This window comes from Ambystoma mexicanum, chromosome 4p (assembly GCF_040938575.1).
Source record: "Ambystoma mexicanum isolate Mex_15411 chromosome 4p, UKY_AmexF1_1, whole genome shotgun sequence".
NCBI lineage: Eukaryota > Metazoa > Chordata > Amphibia > Caudata > Ambystomatidae > Ambystoma > Ambystoma mexicanum.
Genome location: NC_090927.1, coordinates 1,061,218,432 through 1,061,240,939, shown reverse-complemented (window position 1 = coordinate 1,061,240,939; position 22,508 = coordinate 1,061,218,432). Strand labels below are relative to the sequence as shown.

General features: G+C 45.2%; 1 protein-coding gene across 1 annotated transcript in view; it reads right to left on the bottom strand.

Annotated features, from left to right (window-relative positions):
- Window positions 1–22,508, bottom strand: part of GPRC6A (G protein-coupled receptor class C group 6 member A) — a 590,379-nt gene that overhangs the window by 60,198 nt on the left and 507,673 nt on the right. Inside the window, exon 4 of the mRNA XM_069606634.1 lies at window positions 14,683–14,898. Within this exon, the coding sequence (XP_069462735.1) occupies window positions 14,683–14,898 (216 nt within the window). The remainder of the gene's footprint in view (window positions 1–14,682; window positions 14,899–22,508) is intronic.

Sequence of the window (22,508 nt, the reverse complement as noted above, 5' to 3'; positions counted from 1 at the left end):
AGCCCCTAGCACTCCTCGCACCAATAACACAACACCTGCACCCACAAACAACCGGCATGCGAACACACACACACACACACACACACACACACACACACACAGACACACACACACACACACTTGCTGTGACAGTCTACTAACATTACCATCAGCTGTCCTACATCGGAAATAGAGCAGGTTCAAAGATCACCTGAACAGCTGCTGGAACACAAAGTTCCAATAGACATAGATGGCATATTTAACCATCTGTGGGGTTAAATACTTTTAATTGTGTCATTGTGTACCCCAGCATCTTGTTGACACGTTAATATCTAAATATAAGCCATGTCTGGTTATGAGGTGGTCTCCACAGCTGATGCAGAACTGCAGTTACAGCTTAATTTCGGTCTTCTGCGTCAGGCCGCTTGCGTTGGTTCTTCCTGTCTGCTCGTGATGGGACTTGGGCATCAGTTCCAGCAAGCACTACTGACCACTTCCTGTGCGCTTGTGTCTCTTTTCCGGTCAGCGGGCTAAGCTTCTCAAGCTTTTGACCTTGTAACAGGCAGCAGCACTCCACTGGGATTCTCTCTCCTCCACTCTCCACGCCGGCTGTGTGGTGCTGCTTCCTGGCTCTGTCTGCAAGAGGGACGTTCCTTCCTCTGCGTTACTCTGCAGGCCTATGTCTCTCACTCCTGCTCTCTCTGCTCTTTATGTCAGTCTCACTGGACCTTTATGTTCCTCCCAGAAAGGAGATGGGACACTCCGTGGGTCCTGTGCTTCAGGCAAGGATGGAACCAGTCCACACCAGTCACTTCACTAGGGATATTTACACAGTTTTTTTCTTGCAATCCCCATCTAGTCAATAAATACATTGGGCCTCATTACGAGGCTGGCGGTAGCTGTGCCTGTAATACAGGCATGGCTGCCGCTGGTATTTTTTTTCCAGGGCCCAGGAATGGGTAATTACCGGGTCATTATGGCCTTGCCGGACCCGGTATTTGCCCATTCCTTGGCGCCGGAAAACGGGCTCAATGGGAATGGGGAAGCCGGGTTATGCTCTGCTCGTGGGTGCCGATACGGCCACCAGGTCAAACCTGGCGGCCGCAATGGCACCTACGAGCAGAACTCGTAGTTTGCCGGTCCGGGAGCTATGGTATCGGCATGCTTATTGGTACCGTAATTCCCGGACTGGCAACCTTATAATGAGGCCCATTAGCTTCCTGAGACAAGGAAGGGTAACACATATCTATGTTAGGGGATGGCCTGTTATCTAAGGGAGGTTCCGGGGGATAACCCATTGTGGGATCCTGCCTGTCCTGTCCCCTAGGGGGTGTTAAGCTGAGCAGGCTCACCTCCCTAATCCCAAAGGGTGTGGCTCTCCCTTGGGGAGAGGGGACACAATCCCTGAATTTCTCACATACCCATTCTGTTGGTTTTGAGCCCTCCTCTAAATGACTCAAGGGATACCATCTGAGGAAGGCAACCTTGTCTTGGTCTTTCTCCTATTGGTGTTCCACTGTAAAGCAGAAGGTGTGTAAGACTAGAAACCACCTCAGTACCATGGCGTTGGTGTCTTTCTTCAAATACATCCAGGTTAAGAGGGAATGGTCAGTAATAAGTCTAAGCCTTCATCCCATTAGGTAAAATCACAGACTAGGGATAGCCCACTTGATAGCCAGAGTATCTAGCTCCACACTTGCATAACTTTGTTCCTGAGAGAACAACTTTCAGCTGGTATATAAAGCTGAGTGTTCCTGGCAGTCATGCAACTCGGAGAGGCTTGTGACTGTACTTCAGCGTTGGTTCAAGCAAGTGGTACTCAAACACTTCCTGTGCGGTCACGTCTCTTTTGCAGTCGGCAGGCTGAACTTCTCCAGCTCCCTGCCATGTAACAGGAAGCAGCTCTCCGCAGCCTTTCTCACTCCTGCGTTCTCCACACTGGTTACCTGGTGCTGCTCCTGGCTCCACCTCGAAGGGGTAAAGTTCCTCCTCAGCATTACTGCACAGGCTTGCCTCTCTCTCTCCTGCTCTCCCTCCTATTTGTGTTGGTCTCACATCACTTTTATGTTATTCCCCTCAAGGAGATGGGACAATCAGGCAAGAATGGCAAAATTAAAGGTTCATAAACCACACCAGTCACTTCTCTAGGGATATTAACAGAGTTGTCTCTTGCAATACCCAAATAGCCAATAAAGACACTAGCTTCCTGAGACAAGGGGGGTTAACATATATCCCTGTAAGGAGATGGCTTGTCCTCTAACGAGGGGATACCCCCATTGGGATCCCATTTGCTTGGTCCCATAGGGGGTGTTGAGCTTAGCGGACTCACCTCCCAAATGTTCCAAAGGGGGTGGCTCCCCCTTCTGGAGAGGGGACACATTTCCTGAATTTGTCACAGTGGTCAAGAGGGTAGTGGGATCGACTGCATAAAATGTAGCGGAGAGATCAATAAGAATAAGAATTGAAGAGACTAGAATGGCGAGCAGAAACAATCAAGTTAGGTACAGTGATCAATGTGGTCGCCATGAAATTTCTCTGCGAATCTACTAGCATTCAAGTCTGATTGAACGCTGGGGGTGTGTTGACAACTCCGATTTTCACCTTTAGGGGCCTAAAACAGGGATGTCCACTTTCCCCTACCTTATTCAACATCTTCCTTTCTGATGTAGGTGAATGTTTAGATACGGTAAGATCATTTCCCCCTTACATGAGAATCTGTCAAGACTACTTTACGTTGATGACATTGTTCTGATACACAAAACTCAAATAGGCTTACAGAGGTAGTTATCTTCTCTGAATCAGTATTTGAAGTTAAATGGCCTTTCGATTAACTCATCTAAGACAGCGACAAACCAGGATCTTCATTCAACTGTTACGTAGAGCACGAGCGGCTGAGAAGGACCCCCCATATTGTTTAGCTGTGGGCACTTGTCAACAACAGCACATGCGTTCAAACTCGGCAGTTGTCCTTGAAATCCAGGCTAAAATCTTGGCAGGTCAGGGTAGAAAGATTCAGAAAAAGTTTGGTAAGTTTTCTATCTTGCCGTATTGATGTTTTAGAACCTGAAAGTGGTCCCCTCTCTAACTTTTGAATCAATGGCTTTTCTTCTTACTCCATGGAAAATATGGCCCACATTGGAAGGTTTCGACTGCCCTGATTAGATACAAACTAGGGCTTATCTCATTACAAGTGCAAGTGACATGGAAGACAATGGCACTTTTTCGAAAAACTATGATGCTTTCTCCAGCAACGCCATATGAAATCTTAAAGATTGAGCACTGCATAGCAGACATCTTAATGAAACAGTGGTCTGACGGGTGCTGCTGTATTCTTGAAAATCTGAAGTCTGACTTGGAAGAACTGAGCATCTTTCCAGAAAAGGTGAAAATTAAACTCTGGCGTGATGACTGGATCAGAACTCAAGAGGAAAGAAATTCACATTGTCTCTTATATGTTCTAAGCAAAGAAACTAAACCCTGGGGAATGCTCCCCAAGTATCTCGCCAATGCCCCGATGGTTGGTATAGAAACCAGTTTCTTCGCTTTAGATTTGATCTATACCCTACAAACCAACTATTGAAAATGTATGGGAAGTCTACGACGGAGGGATGCAGACTCTGCCTGGCAACAGGAAAAATAGAGTCACTAAAGCAGGTGACCTTGCTCTGCAAAGGATTGACAGATTTAAGAAACAGACACATGAGTAAATTAATTGAAGCCCATAAGACGTTGGAGGTGGAGGAAATGTGGTCTTTCCTCATGAGAGGGGATAAGCTCATGGCCACGATTTCTCTGCTGAAATTCTTAAAGGAGACGTTTGATCTGATTATCTGACCTATCTAGAAAAGGACTTGTTCTAACAATGAATGTCCCTCTTCTTCTTCTCCTTCTTATTCTTCTTCTTTTTTTATTTTCATTTATTTAGACCTAACGTTTTGGTTTTTTCCCACAAATGGAAATGTTTGATGTATGATAAAGGTTTGAAATAGATTAGAACCTTGGATAGGAATTGTACAAGTTAGCTAGAGTGGAAATTGGAGGGTAAATAAGTGTCAAGAGTGTTTTTTTAATAGGGGCAGGATGGCTGTGCGCTTAGAGTGAGCAGGATACATAGCCTAGGATGTCTCGGGAAGATAGCTCTGGGGCAACGTGCTCGTCTTGGAAGCAAGGCGACGTGGAGCAACACAGGTTCCGATCCCCGGGTCCACGCTTAGAAACCTCTGGGTATTTAGCGCGTTATAAATAACCAATTACAATTACAATAGGAGAGTGACAAGGTAATGAGGGAAATTAGTAAATGCAGTAAGAGAAGATAGATCTTGGTGATAAGGGGAGAAGGAAGAGGATCAAGAAGGGAGGCTGTAGGGTGGGCTCTAGAAAGAAAGAATGTGTTATCAGAACACATAAAAAGGACACAAGAAGTCAGAGAAGAAGACACAATGGGAGGAAGACAGAGCAGGGGTGTTTGAGTTAGAAAGAGATGAGCAAAGCAGCGTGATTGTTGGTGAAATAATAAGCAAAGTCAGTAGGAGTAAACGAGGAGGAAAGAGATGGATCAAGAGAGGGAGGAGAGAAAATGAAGTTAAGGAGCTGAAAGAGACGACGAGGATGGGGAAAGTGCAAGAACAAAGTCAGAGTCAGAATACAGAATACTGTTTTTTCTCAAGTAACAGAGAAGAATCATAGGTCGAGCGAATAGCAGAAAGAGAAGTCAGATTGCTGGAAAAAATTAAGTTTTCCAACAGCGTTCAGCTCGTCTTAGTGTTATGAGAAGAGATAGATGGTATGGTGTGAGCCAGGGTTGCGGGGGTTTGAAGGAGGGGCAAAGGGGATGAGCAGGGGTTAGAGAGTCAATAATAGTATTGAGAGCCAAGTTTAAAGTTGGGCAAGTAGAATATGCACAGAATGTGGCAAAAACAGCAAGAGAAGGGAGCAATGAGATGAGAGTTGGAATAAAAGCAGAGGTATCAAATGTTCGAAGATTGTGTTGAGAAAAGGTACTTGGGGGATGTAGAGGATTAGAAGAGCAAGTGAAGGATGATAGAAAATGATCAGACAAAGGAAGGGGTTTGACGAGTCTGCCAGGGTAGGAGAAAGTGTGGAGAAGATAGGTTCAAGAGAGGAACCAGCGGTGTGTGATGGGGAACAATATTGAAAAAGATTGTAGGAGTCAAGTAATGGCAGAAAAGGAGAGGATGCATGAACAGAAAAAAGATGAAGTTTAAAGTCTCCCAGATGAAAGAAAGATGAAGACAGAGACAGAAGGGATGAGAGTAGTGAGTCACGGTCTATGCAGAAAGAGGAAAGGGAGCCTGGGGACGAAAGATGATTAAAAAAGTGAGAGGGTAAGGTTTAGAAAAAGAAAGGAGATGGTATGAAAAGGATGAGAACAGAGGAAGAGACCGTAACGAAGGAAGAGGGAAAGAGGATACTAGTGCCACCCCTTCTACCAGACTTGCGTACAGAGTGTGAAAATCTAGAAAAGGTAAGCAAGGCAGGTAACACAGTGTCAGAGGAAGTATCCATGTGAAAGTGTAAATTGAGATGAAAGAAGGTGTCCAGAATGCTAAGTGGTTTGGAACAGACAGATGGATGGGTCTCTGGGGTATCAATCTCTTCAACCTCTGGAGTCTCCCTCTCATCACCTATCCTTCCCCAACCTCTAGGGTATCTTTCTCCCCAAACTCAGCTGTTCTTTCAGTTCTGCTTTCTTCTCCCAAACTACAGATGCTACTATCCTCCAACTCTCTTCCTCCTCCTCTCCTCTCACCACCTACAATGCTCTCTCTTGTTTTCCTCCAGCAAACTCCCTTTCCTTGTCTATGTTCACTCCAAACTCTCACTCTACATGGTTATTCAGTTCAATTTGTGTACCCTCCCAACCCTACCCAATGTTGATCTTGGGATGATGGATTGACCGTGTGAGGTGTCTAGACCCTAGACTTGTGATTAGTCTGAGTTTCTTCCCAGGGCAAACACCCTGCTTTTTCATGTTTCAGGCCCCATATGCTTGCTCTATGTGGACCAAGGCTTATTCCTGGGGAGCCACCATTTTCAGAGTCAGCATAATCCCAGAGTGAGCGTCAGGCTATTAGTGGGTCCTGTGTGTTCTTGTCTGCAACTTCCTGAATCTGCCTGCTAATGTATGGGCCAACACTGCTTTTGGTTTTATGAGAGCATATGTCCATGAACAAGTTGGTTTGTGTGTTGAGGGGGTGTATGTGGGTTTTCTTTCGAATGGATTGTGTCCTCCCACATATTCCACATCTTTGATATTCGTATCATCAGCTTTGCGGCTTCGGAAAAAAAATGTCCATACCAGAGGGCGCTGTGCTCGATGTCATGGCGTCGATGTCCCTCGAAGGCTGCCGTAGTGCGTCAAAGTCATCCGCAGTACAAATAGCTCGAGCCGCGCCAGTTGGCTTCAGTTCCATTTTTCCAAAAGCTTTCACTTTGTGTGTTTGAAACAGTGCTTCAGTCTTTCGTCAAGATGTCTTCATCTTCTTATCCTTCGACCCCAAAAAAACTGGTTAAAAAAATGCCAGGATTGCAGGAAGAAAATGTCAATCACTGATCCCCATCACATTTGCCTGTGGTGCCTGAGTACCGACCATCGAACCGATGACTGCGGGTCCTGTCAAGCCATGACACCAAAAGCTCTCAAGGAACAGCAAGGTAAATTGGCCGTGAGTAGGGAAACTTCGAAGGCTTCTTCGAAGAGAAATAAAAACTCTGGGGAGTCTAGGGACTCGTCCCGGCGTAAGTCAAAGAAGTCTCGATCGAGGCATCGGTCGAGAAAATCTTAGTCTTCCTCTTTGAAGAAGAGACATCACTGATCTCCCTCTTCTTCTTCTGACTCCACAGGGGTTATCACTTGTCCAACTAAACATAATTCCCCTAAGAAATGGGATGCCTTCACAGCCTCAATGATGTGAATCTTTGAGAATGCGGCCCGACCCTCTTGAAGAAGTCACGCGAAGACCATGCCCAAGCTCATCCTTCGGATGACAGAGGAAGGTCAGAGACTAGCAAGCGCTCTAAATCCAGCGAGAAATCATTGAGGGTACAGTCTAGGGTACCTTCTCCGGTACCTAAGAAAAAGAGCAAGTCGACAAGCCTATCAGTGCATAAATCAAAGGCAACAGCAGACAAAATGACGTCAGGTTCCAAACCTTCATCGACACCTGTGTCGAAGGTTTCGTCGACACCAGTGTCGAAGTTTTCGTCAGCATCATCCTCAACGACGCCTTTGTCTAAGGCACCTTCGACTTTATCGATCCCAGCATCGGCAACATCGAGGCCTTCGATGCCTTTGCCGAAGACAAAGTCGATTCCTATAGCGTCATCGACGCCAATGGCGAAACCAATGCCAATGCCTTCATGGCCCCAAACCACGGGTAAGGTTTATACCCATTTGTCAAGAAAATACTTTTTCAAGTCTATGACTTCTTTTTATGAAGAGCAGCAATCCTCTGAGGAGGCTTCTTCCCCATTTGGGTTGAAGTATGGAACAAAGAACGCTCCAGAGGAGCTAATTGATCCAGAATCAAAGTTGTCTGATCTTTATGACTGCCCCCAATCAGCTAGTGGCATAGACACTTTGCCTGAATTGGAATTTGACAAACCTGACCCAGCCGATCATGCTGATTCAGCATACAGGAACATTATGAATAGGGTTGTGGAGTTCATGGGATGGAACCGGAATTCTCCATCCTACGAACAAGATGACATGACAGATATTATAAGCCAGGGTCCTCAGAACGATCCAGTACTACCTTGTCATTCAGCCCTTCAAAGGAAGGTCATGGCCAATTGGGGGACCCTAGAATCTGGACCTGCGGTAAACAAAAATGTTGCCAAAAAATATAGACCTTCATCATCTGATCCAGACTATTTAACTAAGCACCCTACACCTGAAAGCTTAGTGGCCCAAGCAGCTACATCCACAAGACATTCTGCTTATCCCTCTATTCCCCCCGATAGGGATGATAAGAGAATTGATGCCTGGTCTTGCAAGAATTTGTCTCCGAGCAGTATGGTTTTGAAGTCAACCAATGCCACTTGTACCCTTTCGAGGTATACCTACACCCTGTAGGACTGTGTTAGCATGGCGGCTCAGCACATTCCGGGAGGCGAGGAACGAGACGGCTTCCTGGCTATTGTGAAAGATGGAAAGGAGGCAATGGGGGAATGTCTCCGGTCAGAACTGGACGCTGCTGACAGCATCCGAAGGTCCATGGCTTTTTGCACTGTGCTACGCAGGTTTGCGTGGCTGATAAAGTCGGGCTTTGCACCGGATGTGCAGGCCAGGTTACTCAATATGCCCTTTGACGGCTTCAGGTTGTTCGGCAGCAAGGCGGATGAGAGTCTAGAGAAGCGGCAGACCTCTAAGGTGTCGGCTAAATCACTTAGTGCCTCCATACGTCAACCTCAACAACAGTCCTACCCAGGCTCATCTTCCTGGAGGGGTCGTCCTTTTAATTCATCATTTGGAAGAGGAAGAGGACAGGCTAGTCAAAGAGGACAGAAAAGATTCCCACGTGGTGGACGAGGAAGGGGTGCTAGATCAGCCCCAGCAGTGGCAACTGTCCCCTCAGCTGCTATTGCAGCCGCCGTTAAAGCCACTCTGAGGCCTTGAAGCACACGACCCCGGTGGGTGGCAGAATCTCTCAGCATCTGAAAGAATGGCAAGGCATTACATCAGATGCTTTGGCACTGGAAACAGTAGCCCAAGGTTACTGCCTTCCTTTTCAGAAAAGACCTCAGGACCATCCACTGGGATACATTTTAACCCTGCTCGAGAAAGGTGCAATAGAACATCTACCTGTAGCGGAGAGGAAAAAGGATTGGTATTCCCCCTATTTTTTGATCCCCAAAAAGGACGGAGGATTGAGACTCATCTTGGACTTAAGAAACTTGAACAAGTTCTTCAGGAAGGACAAGTTCAAAATGGTTAACCTTTCTCAGATCCTTCAGGCTCTCCAACTCCAAGACTGGTTGGTATCATTGGACCTTCAGGATGCTTACTTTCATGCGCCAATTCATCTCAAGCAAAGAAAGTACCTGAGGCTTGCGGTTGGCAGTTCTCATTTTCAATTTCGAGTTCTGCCATTCAGGCTGACATCCGCCCGAGGGTTTTCACCAAGTTAATGGCGATAGTGGCAGCAAGTCTCAGGAGAGGGGGATTCAAGTCTACCCCTACCTAAATGATTGGCTGATCAGAGCTCGTTCACCCAAACAAGCCCAGGAAAATCTCAGCATCACCTGCCACTCGCTCCATAGACTGGGCGTCTCCCTCAATTACAAGAAGGCCCACATGATACCATTCCAAAGACTCCAATTCATCGGAGCGGTCCTGGATACCTTGGGGAAAGCCTTGCCTCCCTGTTGAGAGCTCATCACATTCAGCAGATGGTAACAAGATTCCAGAATGCCCAGCATCTTCCGGCCTTCGATTTTCTTAGGTTGCTCAGTCTCATGGCATCCTGCATTTTTCTGGTTCCAGAGGCCCGCTTGAGAATGAGATCCCTTCAATGGGCTCTTAAGGACTCAGCGGTCCCAGTTCTCAGGGGATATGTCAGACCAACTGCAGGTTCTGTGCAGGGTTGCTCAAGACCTTCTATGGTGGGCTTGCAAAGACAACATTCTCAAGGGAGAATCTTTTTGGCAACCATGGCTGGAGATAACAGTAGTGACGGACGCCTCACTCATGGGGGTTGGGGCCCACACCAACGAATTGACAATCGGCAGTCATTGGTCTCCATCTGAGTCCAAACTACACATCAACCTTTTGGAGCCGAGGGTAATCAGACTAGCGCGGAAGGCCTTCCTGCCCTCTGTACGGGGAAAGAATGTCCTGATAATGATGGACAACACAGTGCCCATATACTACCTCAACAAGAGAGGAGTTGTAGGGTCACCACCACTGTGCAGAGAGGCAATGCAGCTCTGTTTCTGGGCAATACAAGAAGGAATCTCTCTATCTGCAGTTCACCTAGCCGGAGAGCAGAACACGGTGGCAGATGCTCTGAGCAGGCAGAGCACAGTCTCCCACGAGTGGGAACTAGCTCAAGAAGTCCTCCAAGAGATCTTCACCCTTTGGGGAACCCCTCAATTGGATCTGTACGCGACCGAGGTCAATCGGAAGTGCGATCAGTACTACTCAAGGGAATTTCCTCCAAGAGGAGGTATAGGGCACGCATTCGTAGTGGACTGAGAGTTTCCACTCCTGTCTGCGTTTCCTCCAGTCCCCGTGATTCCTCACGTATTCAGGAGGTTGAGAAAGTTCAGGAAAACCATGATCCTAATTGCCCCGGATTGGGCCAGGAGGATGTGGTACCCAGACCTTCTTGACATGTCCATCTGCCCTCCAATACTTCTGCCACAAAGAGAGGATCTTTTCTCACAAGAGGAAGGCCGGGTTCTCCATCCAGAGGTCAAGACACTCAGCCCTCACGCATTGGTTTCTGAGATGCTGAAATATAAAGATTGGGACCTCCCGGACGACGTAATGGAGATTTTGCTTTCGGCCAGAAGGCCAGCAACAAAATCCTTGCACCGATGTTGTTGGAATAAGTTTAGTAACTGGTGCAAGGATAAGAATGTGGATCCATTCCTTTGTGACACACCTATGGTGCTTTCTTTCCTGTTACATTCCGCCAATCGGGGTCTCCAGATTGGTACAATAAAAGGATACCTAGCAGCTCTTTCTATCTTTAAGCGCTCCTCTGACGAAGTGTCTTATTTCAAGATACTTTTGATTGTACAATTTTTGAAGGGTCTCACTAACATGTACCCCCCAGTCCCATTTCATGTGCCTTTTTGGGATGTAAATTTAGTATTGAAATTCCTTACATGCATTCCGTTTGAGCCTTTGCATTCTTGTCCTCTAAGGCTCCTCACATTGAAAACAGCCCTAGTAGTGGCTATCACATCAACTCGCAGGGTGAGTTAGTTACAGGCTCTCTCCTGTAAGCCTCCGCACACCATTTTCCATAATGATAAAGTAATACTCAAAGTAAAAACTTCATTCCTACCCAAGATAGTCTCTGATTTTCATTTGTCTCAAAAGATTATTTTGCCATCTTTCTATACTCCCCCTCTTGCAAGTAAGGAAGAAGAAAGACTTCACAGGCTGGACCCAAAAAGGGCTCCCAGCTTTTATATTTCTAGACTGGCAAAGTTTTGGCAAAGTGACCAACTTTTTATTGGATATACCAGCCACAAATTGGGCCTAGCAGTAACAAAACAAACCTTAACCAGATGGATAATTTTGACAGTCGGAGAATGTTATAGACTGGCAGGTAAAGAACCTCCAGATGGGCTAGGAGCTCATTCCACCAGGGGCATGGCAACTTCGACAGTTCTTCAAAGGGGCGTTCCGGTGCAGGATATTTGTTCAGCGGCCACTTGGTCGTCTATGCATACATTTGTGAAACATTGTTTAGATTCCACCTCATCCCAACAAGGTCTTTTTGCTAAGGCTGTTCGTCATACTCCCTCGTCCAATTTGAACTGCTTTGGGAGTCTATCAAAGATGAGGAATACGTGGGAGGACACAATCCATTCGAAGAACAAGTTACTTACCAACTGGTAGCGTTCTTTCAACTGGATGTTCCTCCCACGTATTCCTCATTGACCCTCCCAGCCTACCCTGCCTTACAATTTACATAAATTACACTTTGTGTTCCTTGAGAGCTTACGGTCTAAGGGTACGCCTGGTCAACTCCTCACTTGAGGATATCGAAATAACAGAACTGAAGCCAATGGGCGCCGCTCAAGCTATTTGTGCTGCAGATGACGTTGAAGCTGTACAGCAGCCTTTGAGGGACATCAACGCCATGACATCGAGCACAGCGCCCTCTGGTATGGAATTCTTTTTTCCGAAGCAGAAAAGCTGATGATACGAATATCAAAGATGAGGAATACGTGGGAGGAACATCCAGTCAAAAGAACGTTACCAGTTGGTAAGTAACTTGTTCTTCTGCATCACTGAAATTCTACTGGTGCCATTAACATTCTTAAAGGGACTATACTGAATATGTTGCCCTTGAGATAAGTCCCTGGCAAGCTCACAGATAAAGGAAGGGTAGAGCATGGAATCCTCCCCATGCCACACTAGGCCCTGCATTACATAGGGGTGGCAGCACCCAACCCTCTTGGTCACTCCAATCCCAACCCCCAGCACAAGACATGGTGTCACAGCCTCAGTCAAATCTTTGGATCTCGGATGACAATTAACTCATAAAAAGAAAGTGGTTAGCCATTGAATGGCAGTGACCAAAATTCAAAATACAGGATGACCAAATCATATGCATCATCCACAACAATGGCTATAAGCAAATTACTACTAGGGCCTCGGAACAACACTACTCCTGTTACCATCACTCATCCAGGGATTTGCAAGCCAGCATCTCTCTTCCCCAGTTCCACTTCATATGGCAGGTCCATCTTGCCTAATTCCCCTCTAATAGCTAACTTCACTGAATATTTACATTATCATGACAGAGAGTAAATTGAATCCATAAAATCATTGTCATCCTCTTTAAATATGTGCTATATCAAGATTATGATTCTTGGCTCTCTGGCTATCGCTTCCCTCAATGGTCTGCACCCATTCACAAGGTCAAGACTGATTAGCATAGATTCCTCACCTTCTTCATATAGCATATACAACATGATGGAATTAAATGTCATCTAGTGAAATCCCTAGTATCTAAAAGGCACTACCTCAAATATTTTTATCGATCACTTTTTGCTTTTCTCTGTGTACCATCACCTTGAACACGTATTATCAACCTGCTATTGAAGAAACAGTTTGATGATCCTAAGATATTAACAGTTGTGTACCAGGGGTGACTGGACTGTTGTCTTCCTATCTGAGGAGTCAGGGCTTCCGGACATTTTCAAATCAAGATTCTGCACTAATTACCATCAGTGAAGAGTTTCTCAACATGAGCCTTAAAGCCTCCTTGAACTCTCAGTTGGTTATAAGACCATAGATCATGGAATTCCATTTAAACTGCCTGAAGTTGATAACCTACAAACTTCAAGGAGCCCATGAAGCGTTTAAGAAAGAATGGGGACAAATAATAGCGCCTCTACAGAGTGACTATATGCTGCGATGGTGCCCACATTACATTAGAATTATGGACATCATAACATTATAATGAACCTTCTACAGACTGGAATCATACACCATGGTTGGGGGCAGTTGGGGAATGTTCATTGAATTGTACACAATGTGAGTTTATGAAAATGAATAAAAAAGAATTTTTAAAAAAACAGATTCTAGGACTTCCTATTGCACTGTACCAACCAGGCGAAGCTACCAACCCTCATCTCTGAATTCTCACCCATCACACGTGTTCTTATCTCTCTCACATATCGTGACCCACACCTACATGTCTTCTATGTTCATGGTCTTTGAAAGCAACCAACTGTGCTTTCAGATCTACCTAAATCTCCAGTAGAGTGCAGAAAATCATAAAGAGTTTGCAGCCGGTCTCGCCAACATCCAGACGTGGACGCACACACAGTGGAATACGCCTTACCCTGGCCATGAATTAGATTATCCATTTAGGCCCAGTCAATCCCTTTCTCTCCTCTCTTTAATACCCTCCTTTTATGCGGCCTCCTCACAAATTACAGATCTGAAATCTACGAATGTCTATGACAATAATGCGTCCTTTGACTCCCAGTGAATACATTTTAGCAAAATGCCCTCTTTCACCCATATCTAGGTCATCTAATCATCCCTCCGCCTGACTGGGAACCTGCTTGGGTCTCTTAGCAAAGCCATCCTAAAACTATTTTATGTCAACAACCAACCATACAGCCCATATTGTCACTGATTATAACCCACCATACCGTAGGAACTAACCCTCGCTCCCATCAAACAACACACACAATGCGAGGCACTCTGCTTTGCGCAGAAGGTCCCTCTAAGTTAAACGCCAATACTCGTGGAACGCTCATTCAGAACCCGTGCATGGGAACAGATCTTCGGAAAATCAGATAAAGGGTGAAGATGCATCTTGTTCAGTCTGCATGCAGCTGGTTATTCCAGTCCACATATAGGCACTGATTTGCAAACCATTTACACTGGAGCAAACGTGATGCACAAACATTTGCTCAAGGCTGTCTCCGATTCGCTCTAGTTTTAGGCTTTGTGAATCAGACATGATGTATCAGATGCTCAAATGAAAATGTACTAAATCTAGTTCAGAGAATGTTGAGATCAGTAGGTGACCACACTTCCATCCAGTCATTAGATCACAGTTTCTATTGCTCCTTTATTACTTTCTCATTTACAGATTGTTTTGTGTCCCCCTAACGTATCTAGAGTATCTTGAATCGAGTATCTAACAGTATTCTGCATCATATCTAAAAAGCTCAAAACGATCAATCAGTGTGCATCGCTTATGTCGGATGTCAGGCGTCTGAAAATAAATAATTCCACCTGTGTACATCCGACATGTAGGTGGGCGAAAAATAGATATATTTGCATTTCTTTCTTTCTACATATTACATATATATATTTTACATATATTACATATATACAAATAAATACATAGTGTATTTATTTTTATTTATTTATTTATTATCCTTTCTACAGGTTAAAGGGAAAATGCTTGTTTTAAAGCCAAAACAGTGTAAAACGTTCTACAAAGATTGAACCATACAAGTAATTCCTTTAAATACCATTAGTTCATTGAACTCCAACTTTTTACTTCTTTCGTGGAAAATGAATGAATCTTTTTCAAGGTTGTATTCCGCCACAATATCGATGCTGACGTCTCCGTTATCATCCTCCTTCCAGAATAGCACGTCATAGCCAATGTTCATGTCTCCTTTGGAATCAAACTTGATTTGACTTTTTCCATCGATAAATGACACACTTTTCAGCGCCTCGAGGAGCTGTGACAATGAGAAATAAGAAATCAAATGCAAAACTCGTCCGTGGCACGACAATTTGAGTTTCTGACACTTCACCCTAGGCTCAGTGGACATTGTGTGGGAAACGCTGTTCGTGACTGTGAAGTTTTCTGGCATCGAATGCTGGTAGAGGGCCTCATAAAAAATTTGGCGGTATTACCCTCAATAATACCGTCAAAAAGCTCTTGTGGAGGGGCTACAAAAATAAAAGGTGTCATGATGAAGTCCCATGCCTGGTTTTGGGGATTTCTAGTGGGAGGTGATTCATAGTCATGTGGAACCCTCAGTTACTCCCCATGTTGTAGTCCTGCTAGACTCCTCTGGGGAAGTTACATATTACTGCATGCGGTAATGGTTTTGTGAGGAAAGGTCCTCCACAAAACTAGGTGGGTTCTACAGAGTTTTTGTAATGACAGTGGTAGCAATGCTGTAAACAACACTTTTTAACCACCAAACACTGAATGAGCCACAGAGTTCTTCTCTTCTCCAAACAACTTTAAAATATTCTATTTCTGTTGGAACCATGGGATAATCCCCATCAGGGCTTTAATGTGTACTTTAGATCTGGATGACACATCAGGGAAGAAAAGATTCCTGGGATGCTCGCTGCCGTCTTTAAATGGAATTGCTGGCAAATGAGATAAGTGTGTGCTCGACTTTCCAGTAGTTAGTGGTTAAAGGGAGAAGGACTCTGTGGAAGTGAAGCAGCAAATTTGTGACTTTTTTTTTGAAGTTTCAAGTTTCAGTTCTCGAAACATGGATGCACGAACATTTTCTCCTTCTTAATCCGACAAAAACAGAAGTCCTCTTTTTCCTGCTTCTCTTACTTCGCCCTCCCCTCCCCCATGCCTGCTCTTTCCCCTCTTCCCTTTTCCACTTTGTCTCGCAATCTAGGTGTTACTTTCGATTCCTCCCTTTCTTTTTCTCCGCATATCTCCAACACTGCTCATACCTGCCACTTCCATCTTTATACAATTCGCTGTGCTAGTGCCTTTCTTTCATTTCGTGCTGCTAGCCTCATCATCACTTCTCTCACCTCTTGTCTCCTTGACTACTGCTTTGCCCTTCCAATTAGCCTCCTTGTTTTCCTTCTTGCTCCTCTATGTTCTGTCTATAATGCTTCTATTCGATTTCTGTTATCTATACTTTTCACGCTGCTACTACTGATTCCCTTGCCTCCCTCCTCCCTTTTGATTCTCATATTCTTCGACATTTTCTCTGTATAGTGTTCAAATATCTTCGTGGCCTTGGCCCTCACCCCACCTCTCTGCCCTCATCTGTTTATACTCGCACTCTGTGCTCTGAATCATTCTACCTAGTCTCCGTTCCTAAACCTCCTTGTGCTCGCTCTCTATTCCTTTCATTGTCTTTACTCGCCCCTAAGCGCTGGCACTCACTCTTTGTGCTCAATCTCTTAATATATTTCCTACACGCTTGAAATCCCACTTCTTATCACAAAATTGATGTCACCTTTTCTCACATTCTGTTTATTTATCCCATTGGTTTTTCTAATTAATTGTACCATTGGTCCTATTGTTTGCACAGAACTTGGGCAAAAGCACTTTATAAGGTCCAATAAAACAAAACAAAAATACATTTGCATTGTTGATCAAAACATGTTGAAAATTGGACACTTTAAGTATTTTGTTGGTTTGACAGAGAAATGCCACAGTCAATATTGTGTTATGGGTTACCCGGGATGCGGTCCTTACCATGACATAATGATAGTGAGAATTGCATATTCAGGGTACATGTTCTTGAAAAATGCAATTTGTCAACATCAGCAAATGAAACAAAAATATATAGTGAATTGTCAGAGAAAGATGTAGCGATAGAGGGTTTGGCGGAGGGAAAAACAAGGGGTGGTGGGCTTGTGGGACCAGCCATTTAGGTAGGATCTCAATTGGGTAAAGAAAATCATGAATTACCAGCTGCAGGTCAATAAAATGGAGGTTGGGTCTAATTCATAGATCAATTTTGCCACTTCCAGATGGCTATAACCCACGAGTGCTAATGCAGTCAGTAGCCAAATCCAAAAGCACGAGTGTAGAAACAGATATATTTCCTTTTAACAGAGATCATTTTAAACACTTGGCAAAGGTAGCAACGATTTTGATATAAACACCATTTCGACACAGTTCAAAGTGAAGTAATTGTCGATTAATAGAAGCACTTGCAACAAACAGGGTATGTTTGTTTGAGGAATGAAAGAATGGGTGATTTATGAACCATCAGTGTAAAATATTGGAGATACTAATGGACGGTATTCTACAATAACAAGAACCGTGGTTTGAGTACCCCAATGTGTGACTAAAAGCAACAATATATTAGATCTTAAAATGAATTGCCTTTGTGAGATACATCATAGATTATGTCTGCCAGACGAAGAGGTTAATTGTTGGTTTATGTAAATTCCGTAGAATAATTGTTTTTCAAAAAAAGAAAAAAACTTGTTGATTGTCTTCATATACAATGAAATATGTATTTTTTATAAATGAAATGAAGATGTTAGATATATATTTTTCTATATGATGAAAATAAAATTGTGATATTTTTTGATACAAAATCTTTCTATAGTATGTCGAAATTTAATTGAGAAAAAGACATGCGCTTGTGGTCAAAAGCTGGTTGAATAGTGGAAAGCAAAGGACCTTGTGCACATTCAGTACTACTTTGTGGGCAGTGTTTCAAAGAGGGCTGTTGCACTAAGGTCCAAGACAAAAACATAGGTCAAAATCCTCTAGTCTATTTAAGTTGTGTGCAGGAGCTCTGCGGATACAATGTTTCAAATCCACAGCTGCGGAGAACCAAACGTATTGAAGCATTGTTGCCTAACAAATGATTTAATCGCTGTTTCTCCAGCATGTGTTTTATGAGTCAGTAAAAGCTTTGGTGAGTCAGAAAATCTACCAACACTTTTATACAATTGTATAATCAATTTGGTGAAAATAAACTACACTTAAGAGCAAACATGCAATTGTCTTCCTCTCTGTGTACCTGTCATGCCGCGGCGGGGATGGCGGAAGTGGAACCGCTGGCGGTTCTGTCCGCCGTAACATTCCCCTTCTCGTCTTCTGCTTACCGCTCTAGTCATTGTACGCGTTCGTGACCCGGAAGTATAAATCACTTCACTTCCGGGTCGCATACGCATTGCAACGTTTTCGGATTCCCTCCTGTGTTGCTGCCGCTCCCGTGCCTGGTGATATTCCTGCCTTTCTGCCTTTCATTTTCGCTGGTTCCACTCAGCTGTGTTCCACCATTGTTCTCAGCCCTGTGCTTTGCCTCGTCCTTGCCTAGTCATCTCCTCTCTTTAGTTCCTTTTCTTTTGGCTTCAGCTTACCCCTGCCTCTTCCTTTCCCTGTTTCCCTTCTTCCTTCTTTTGCTTCCTTTTTTCTCACAATTGGATCTAACTCCTGCCAGACTTGTGCCTGCCTATCGGACTGCCTGTGTATTATCCCTTGTGCCTATTTTGGATCCACCTCCTGCCAGACCTGTGCCTGCCTATCGGACTGCCTGCGTATTATCACTTGTGTCTGTTTTGGATCTACCTCCTGCCAGACCTGTGCCTGTTTACCGGACTGCCTTTGGTTCAATCCTTGGTTCCATTATTGGTATCTCTGCTTACCAGATTCTGTGCCTGCTTTCCGGATTGCTCTCCCATCAGTGAACTCATCTCCTGCGATCATCCACCTGAAATACTACATCTAGGGGTTTTTTGTGCCTTCAGGCTTTTTTCCCCCTGTGAGGCGTTCTCGGTAGGATAACCCCCGTTGCCCCTATTTAGTGGCACGGTGGCATCCTATCGAGGGCGTCCTTATCTTCACAAGAAAAAAGAGAAGCATCCACGACATAAGGATGGAAAGATCAAGCAGAAAGAGGAAGGTGAGGAGTTGGGGGAAGGGGGAGAACTCGACTTTTCATCAGAAGAAGAAAACATAACAGACATTATTGACAGTTTGCAACGCCAACAAGAAACTGAGATGGCAACCCCCCAGCAAGTTCAGGAACTCATAGCCGCCGTCCAAAACCTTAATTTGGAGGTTCAGAACCTTAAGGCAACCAACGCAGCATTGCAATTAAGAATGAACGAACGGGAGCGACCCTCTGCAGACCTACCGTCATTCCCTTTGGTCTCCGGCAAATTTGATGGATCGCCGAAACGAGTCAAGGAGTTCTTAGATGCTTGTAATCTCCACTTTTCCTTCCGTCCGCAGACCTTCACCTCGGATCATGCCAAAGTAGGATTCATGATTACCCATATGACGGGTAATGCCCTGGCGTGGGCCACCCCTTTGGTTAACCAACCAGATCCTGTGCTGCAGAACTATAATGATTTCAAGACCTTGCTGCAGCAAACATTTTTACGCACAGAAAGTACTTTTTTGGCCTCGGAGGACCTTTTAGACATCTGCCAGGGAAATACAGATCTTCTCTCCTATATCACTAAGTTCAAACAGATAGCCGCCGAAGCTGGCTGGCAGAACCAGGCCCAATATACCATCTTCCGTCGAGGGTTGAGAGAGGATCTCAAGGACGAACTTGCACGTATCGATCGTCCATCCTCCTTTTCGGATCTCATCACGGCCGCTCTTCGGATTGATTTCCGGCTCTCGGAACGACGGTCAGAAAGAAAGAAGAACAAACCCTACAGTCTCTCTCCATTAGAAGCCCAGTTGCCTTCTTCTCTACCACCTTCACGTCTAAGCAAAGAGGAACCGATGCAGATCGGTACTGCTCGTGCACCACTCACCCCGGAAGAACGAAAGAGACGAAGGAATGGCAACCTGTGTATGTATTGTGGAGCCTCTAACCATTTGTTACGGAACTGTCCTGACGTCCCTCCGAGGCGTTCGGGAAACGAGCGCCCTCGGTGAGCATTGGGACGCACTCCCGAGGGGCCATTTCTAGTCCTTACGCAACTTTGTCGGTAGCATCTTCTGGTATACTAGAGGATTCTAGGTTGATGGTGCTGTCTGTCACTCTTACTGTGGGTAGGACCGTGGTCCCAACTCAGGCTTTACTCGACTGTGGTGCAGCCGGCAACTTCATAGATACCTTGTGGGCTAAACAAAAAGGAATAACACGCCTGGCCAAACCGGAGGATCAGAAAGTCGAAGGAGTGGATGGTGAACCTTTGATTTCCGGCATGATTACACACACCACAGAAGAACTACACCTAAGTATCCAGCAACATACCGAAAAGATCTCATTTGACATCATCCGAGCAGCCCATTTCCCTATCATACTAGGGATAAGCTGGCTACGAAAGCACAACCCTCACATCGACTGGGCAAAGAACGTACTCAGTTTTCGGTCCACCTTTTGTAGATCCAAATGTCTGCCTGAACCAGAATATGAGACAGTATTAACTACCAGTGTTTACGACTCCAGACTCATACATTGTCTTCCACATCATCTGCAAGAATACGCAGAGGTAGTGACAGAAAAGACGCCTAGCGATCTTCCTCCCCACCGACCAGAAGACTGCTGTCTGGATCTTGTTCCTGGTGCACTGGTCCCGTTCGGTAGGATGTTCCCTTTATCCCTCAGAGAAAGACACTTCCTCCGGGAATATCTGGATAACAATCTGGCCAACGGGCTTATAAGACCTTCAAAGTCACTGGCTGGAGCTTCACTGTTTTTCATCCCTAAAAAGGACACCCAAGAACTGAGACCCTGTATCGACTACAGGGGTCTAAACAAGGTGACCATAAAGGACAGGTATCCCATGCCTCTTATCACCGAGATCATTCAAGCTGTTCATGGCGCCACTATTTTTACAAAATTGGACCTCCGGAATGCCTACCATCTCCTCCGGATCCACCAAGGGGATGAATGGAAGACAGCTTTTAGGACCCCCTATGGGTTGTACGAATATCAAGTGATGCCCTTTGGGCTCGTCAATGCCCCATCAGTGTTCCAACGTTTCATGGACCGGCTTTTTTCAGACCTGCTGTGTCAGACCACGATTGTCTATCTCGATGACATACTGGTGTATTCAAAGACTCCGGAGGAACATGTAGTCCATGTTAAAGAGGTCTTCCAGAGGCTAAGAGAAAATCACCTTTCAGTCAAATTAGACAAGTGTGTCTTTTCTGCAACCTCCATCCCATATTTGGGTTTCATATTATCCAGTCAGGGTGTCGCCATGGATCCCCGCAAAGTATCTGCCATATTGGATTGGCCTTCACCTAAATCCATCAAGGAGGTACAACGATTCTTAGGTCTGGCAAACTTTTACCGGAAATTTATATCCAACTTTTCCCACCGGACCGGACCTATTACCACTCTACTTAAGAAAAGCTCCAAACCATTTTTCTGGTCCAGAGAAGCTGAGGATAGCTTCCACAATCTCAAGGAAGCCTTCTGTATCGCCCCCATCCTTCAGCAGCCTGATCAAGACCGGCCTTTCATTGTCGAGACAGATGCTTCTTCATCAGCTATGGGGGCAGTTCTTCTGCAGGAACATCAAGGAGTGGAACATCCAGTCTCCTATTTCTCCAAGACACTCAACGACAGCCAAAGGAACTACTCAGTTATAGAGCGTGAATTATTGGCCATGAAGTCAGCCTGTTTGGAGTGGCGTCACCTCCTGCAAGGAGGTAAACACCCCTTCTCCATCAGAACCGATCACAGAAATCTACAAGTCCTGCGACAGTACGAGTGCTACAACACACGGCAAGCCCGCTGGGCTCACTTCTTTGCCCAGTTCGATTTCAACATTACCTACATCCCAGGGCAACAGAATGTAGTCGCGGACGCTCTGTCTCGCAGAGGAGACTATGTGACCGAATCCGACAGGACACCGGATCTTATGTTCCCCTTGACAAGGCGAATAGGAGTTCTGTCCACTTTCTTGAGACAAGTGAAAGAAGCTTCAAAAGGGGGTTTTGAATCTGAGAGACACCCACAAAACCTCGTCTACGACGTCAAGGCAGGACTCTACTTTGTGGAAAGCAAATTATATCTACCTACTCCTGAATTTCGGAGATTGGCGTTAAAGTGGTGTCACGACTCCAAGTTGGCAGGTCATCGAGGTATCAAGGGCACGTTGGATTATCTACAGAGGCACTTTTATTGGCCGGAGATGCGACAAGATGTGACCGGTTACGTACAATCCTGCGTGACTTGTCTTCGCAGCAAGAGTTCTCGTCTTAGACCTTTGGGACTTTTGAAACCTAATCCTGTTCCCGACGGTCCTTGGGAAGTAATTTCGACCGATTTCATCGTGGACTTGCCTCCTTCTGAAGGGTGCACATGCATCATGGTGGTGATCGATTTTTTCACTAAAATGGCTCACTTTTCCCCATTAACAAGGGTACCGACTGCTGTAGCCATGGCTGAAACATTCATCAAGGATGTCTTTCGTCTCCACGGGATACCAAAGAAGATCATCTCAGATCGAGGTAGCCAATACACCTCTCGTTTCTGGAAAAATCTCTGCAGCCGTTTGGGTATAGAAAGAGCTCTAACGTCCGGTTTCCACCCTCAGTCCAACGGACAGACGGAACGTCTAAATGCCACTTTAGAACAGTACCTACGGTGTTATGTGAACCTTCAACAGGACAACTGGGTTACTCTACTACCCCTGG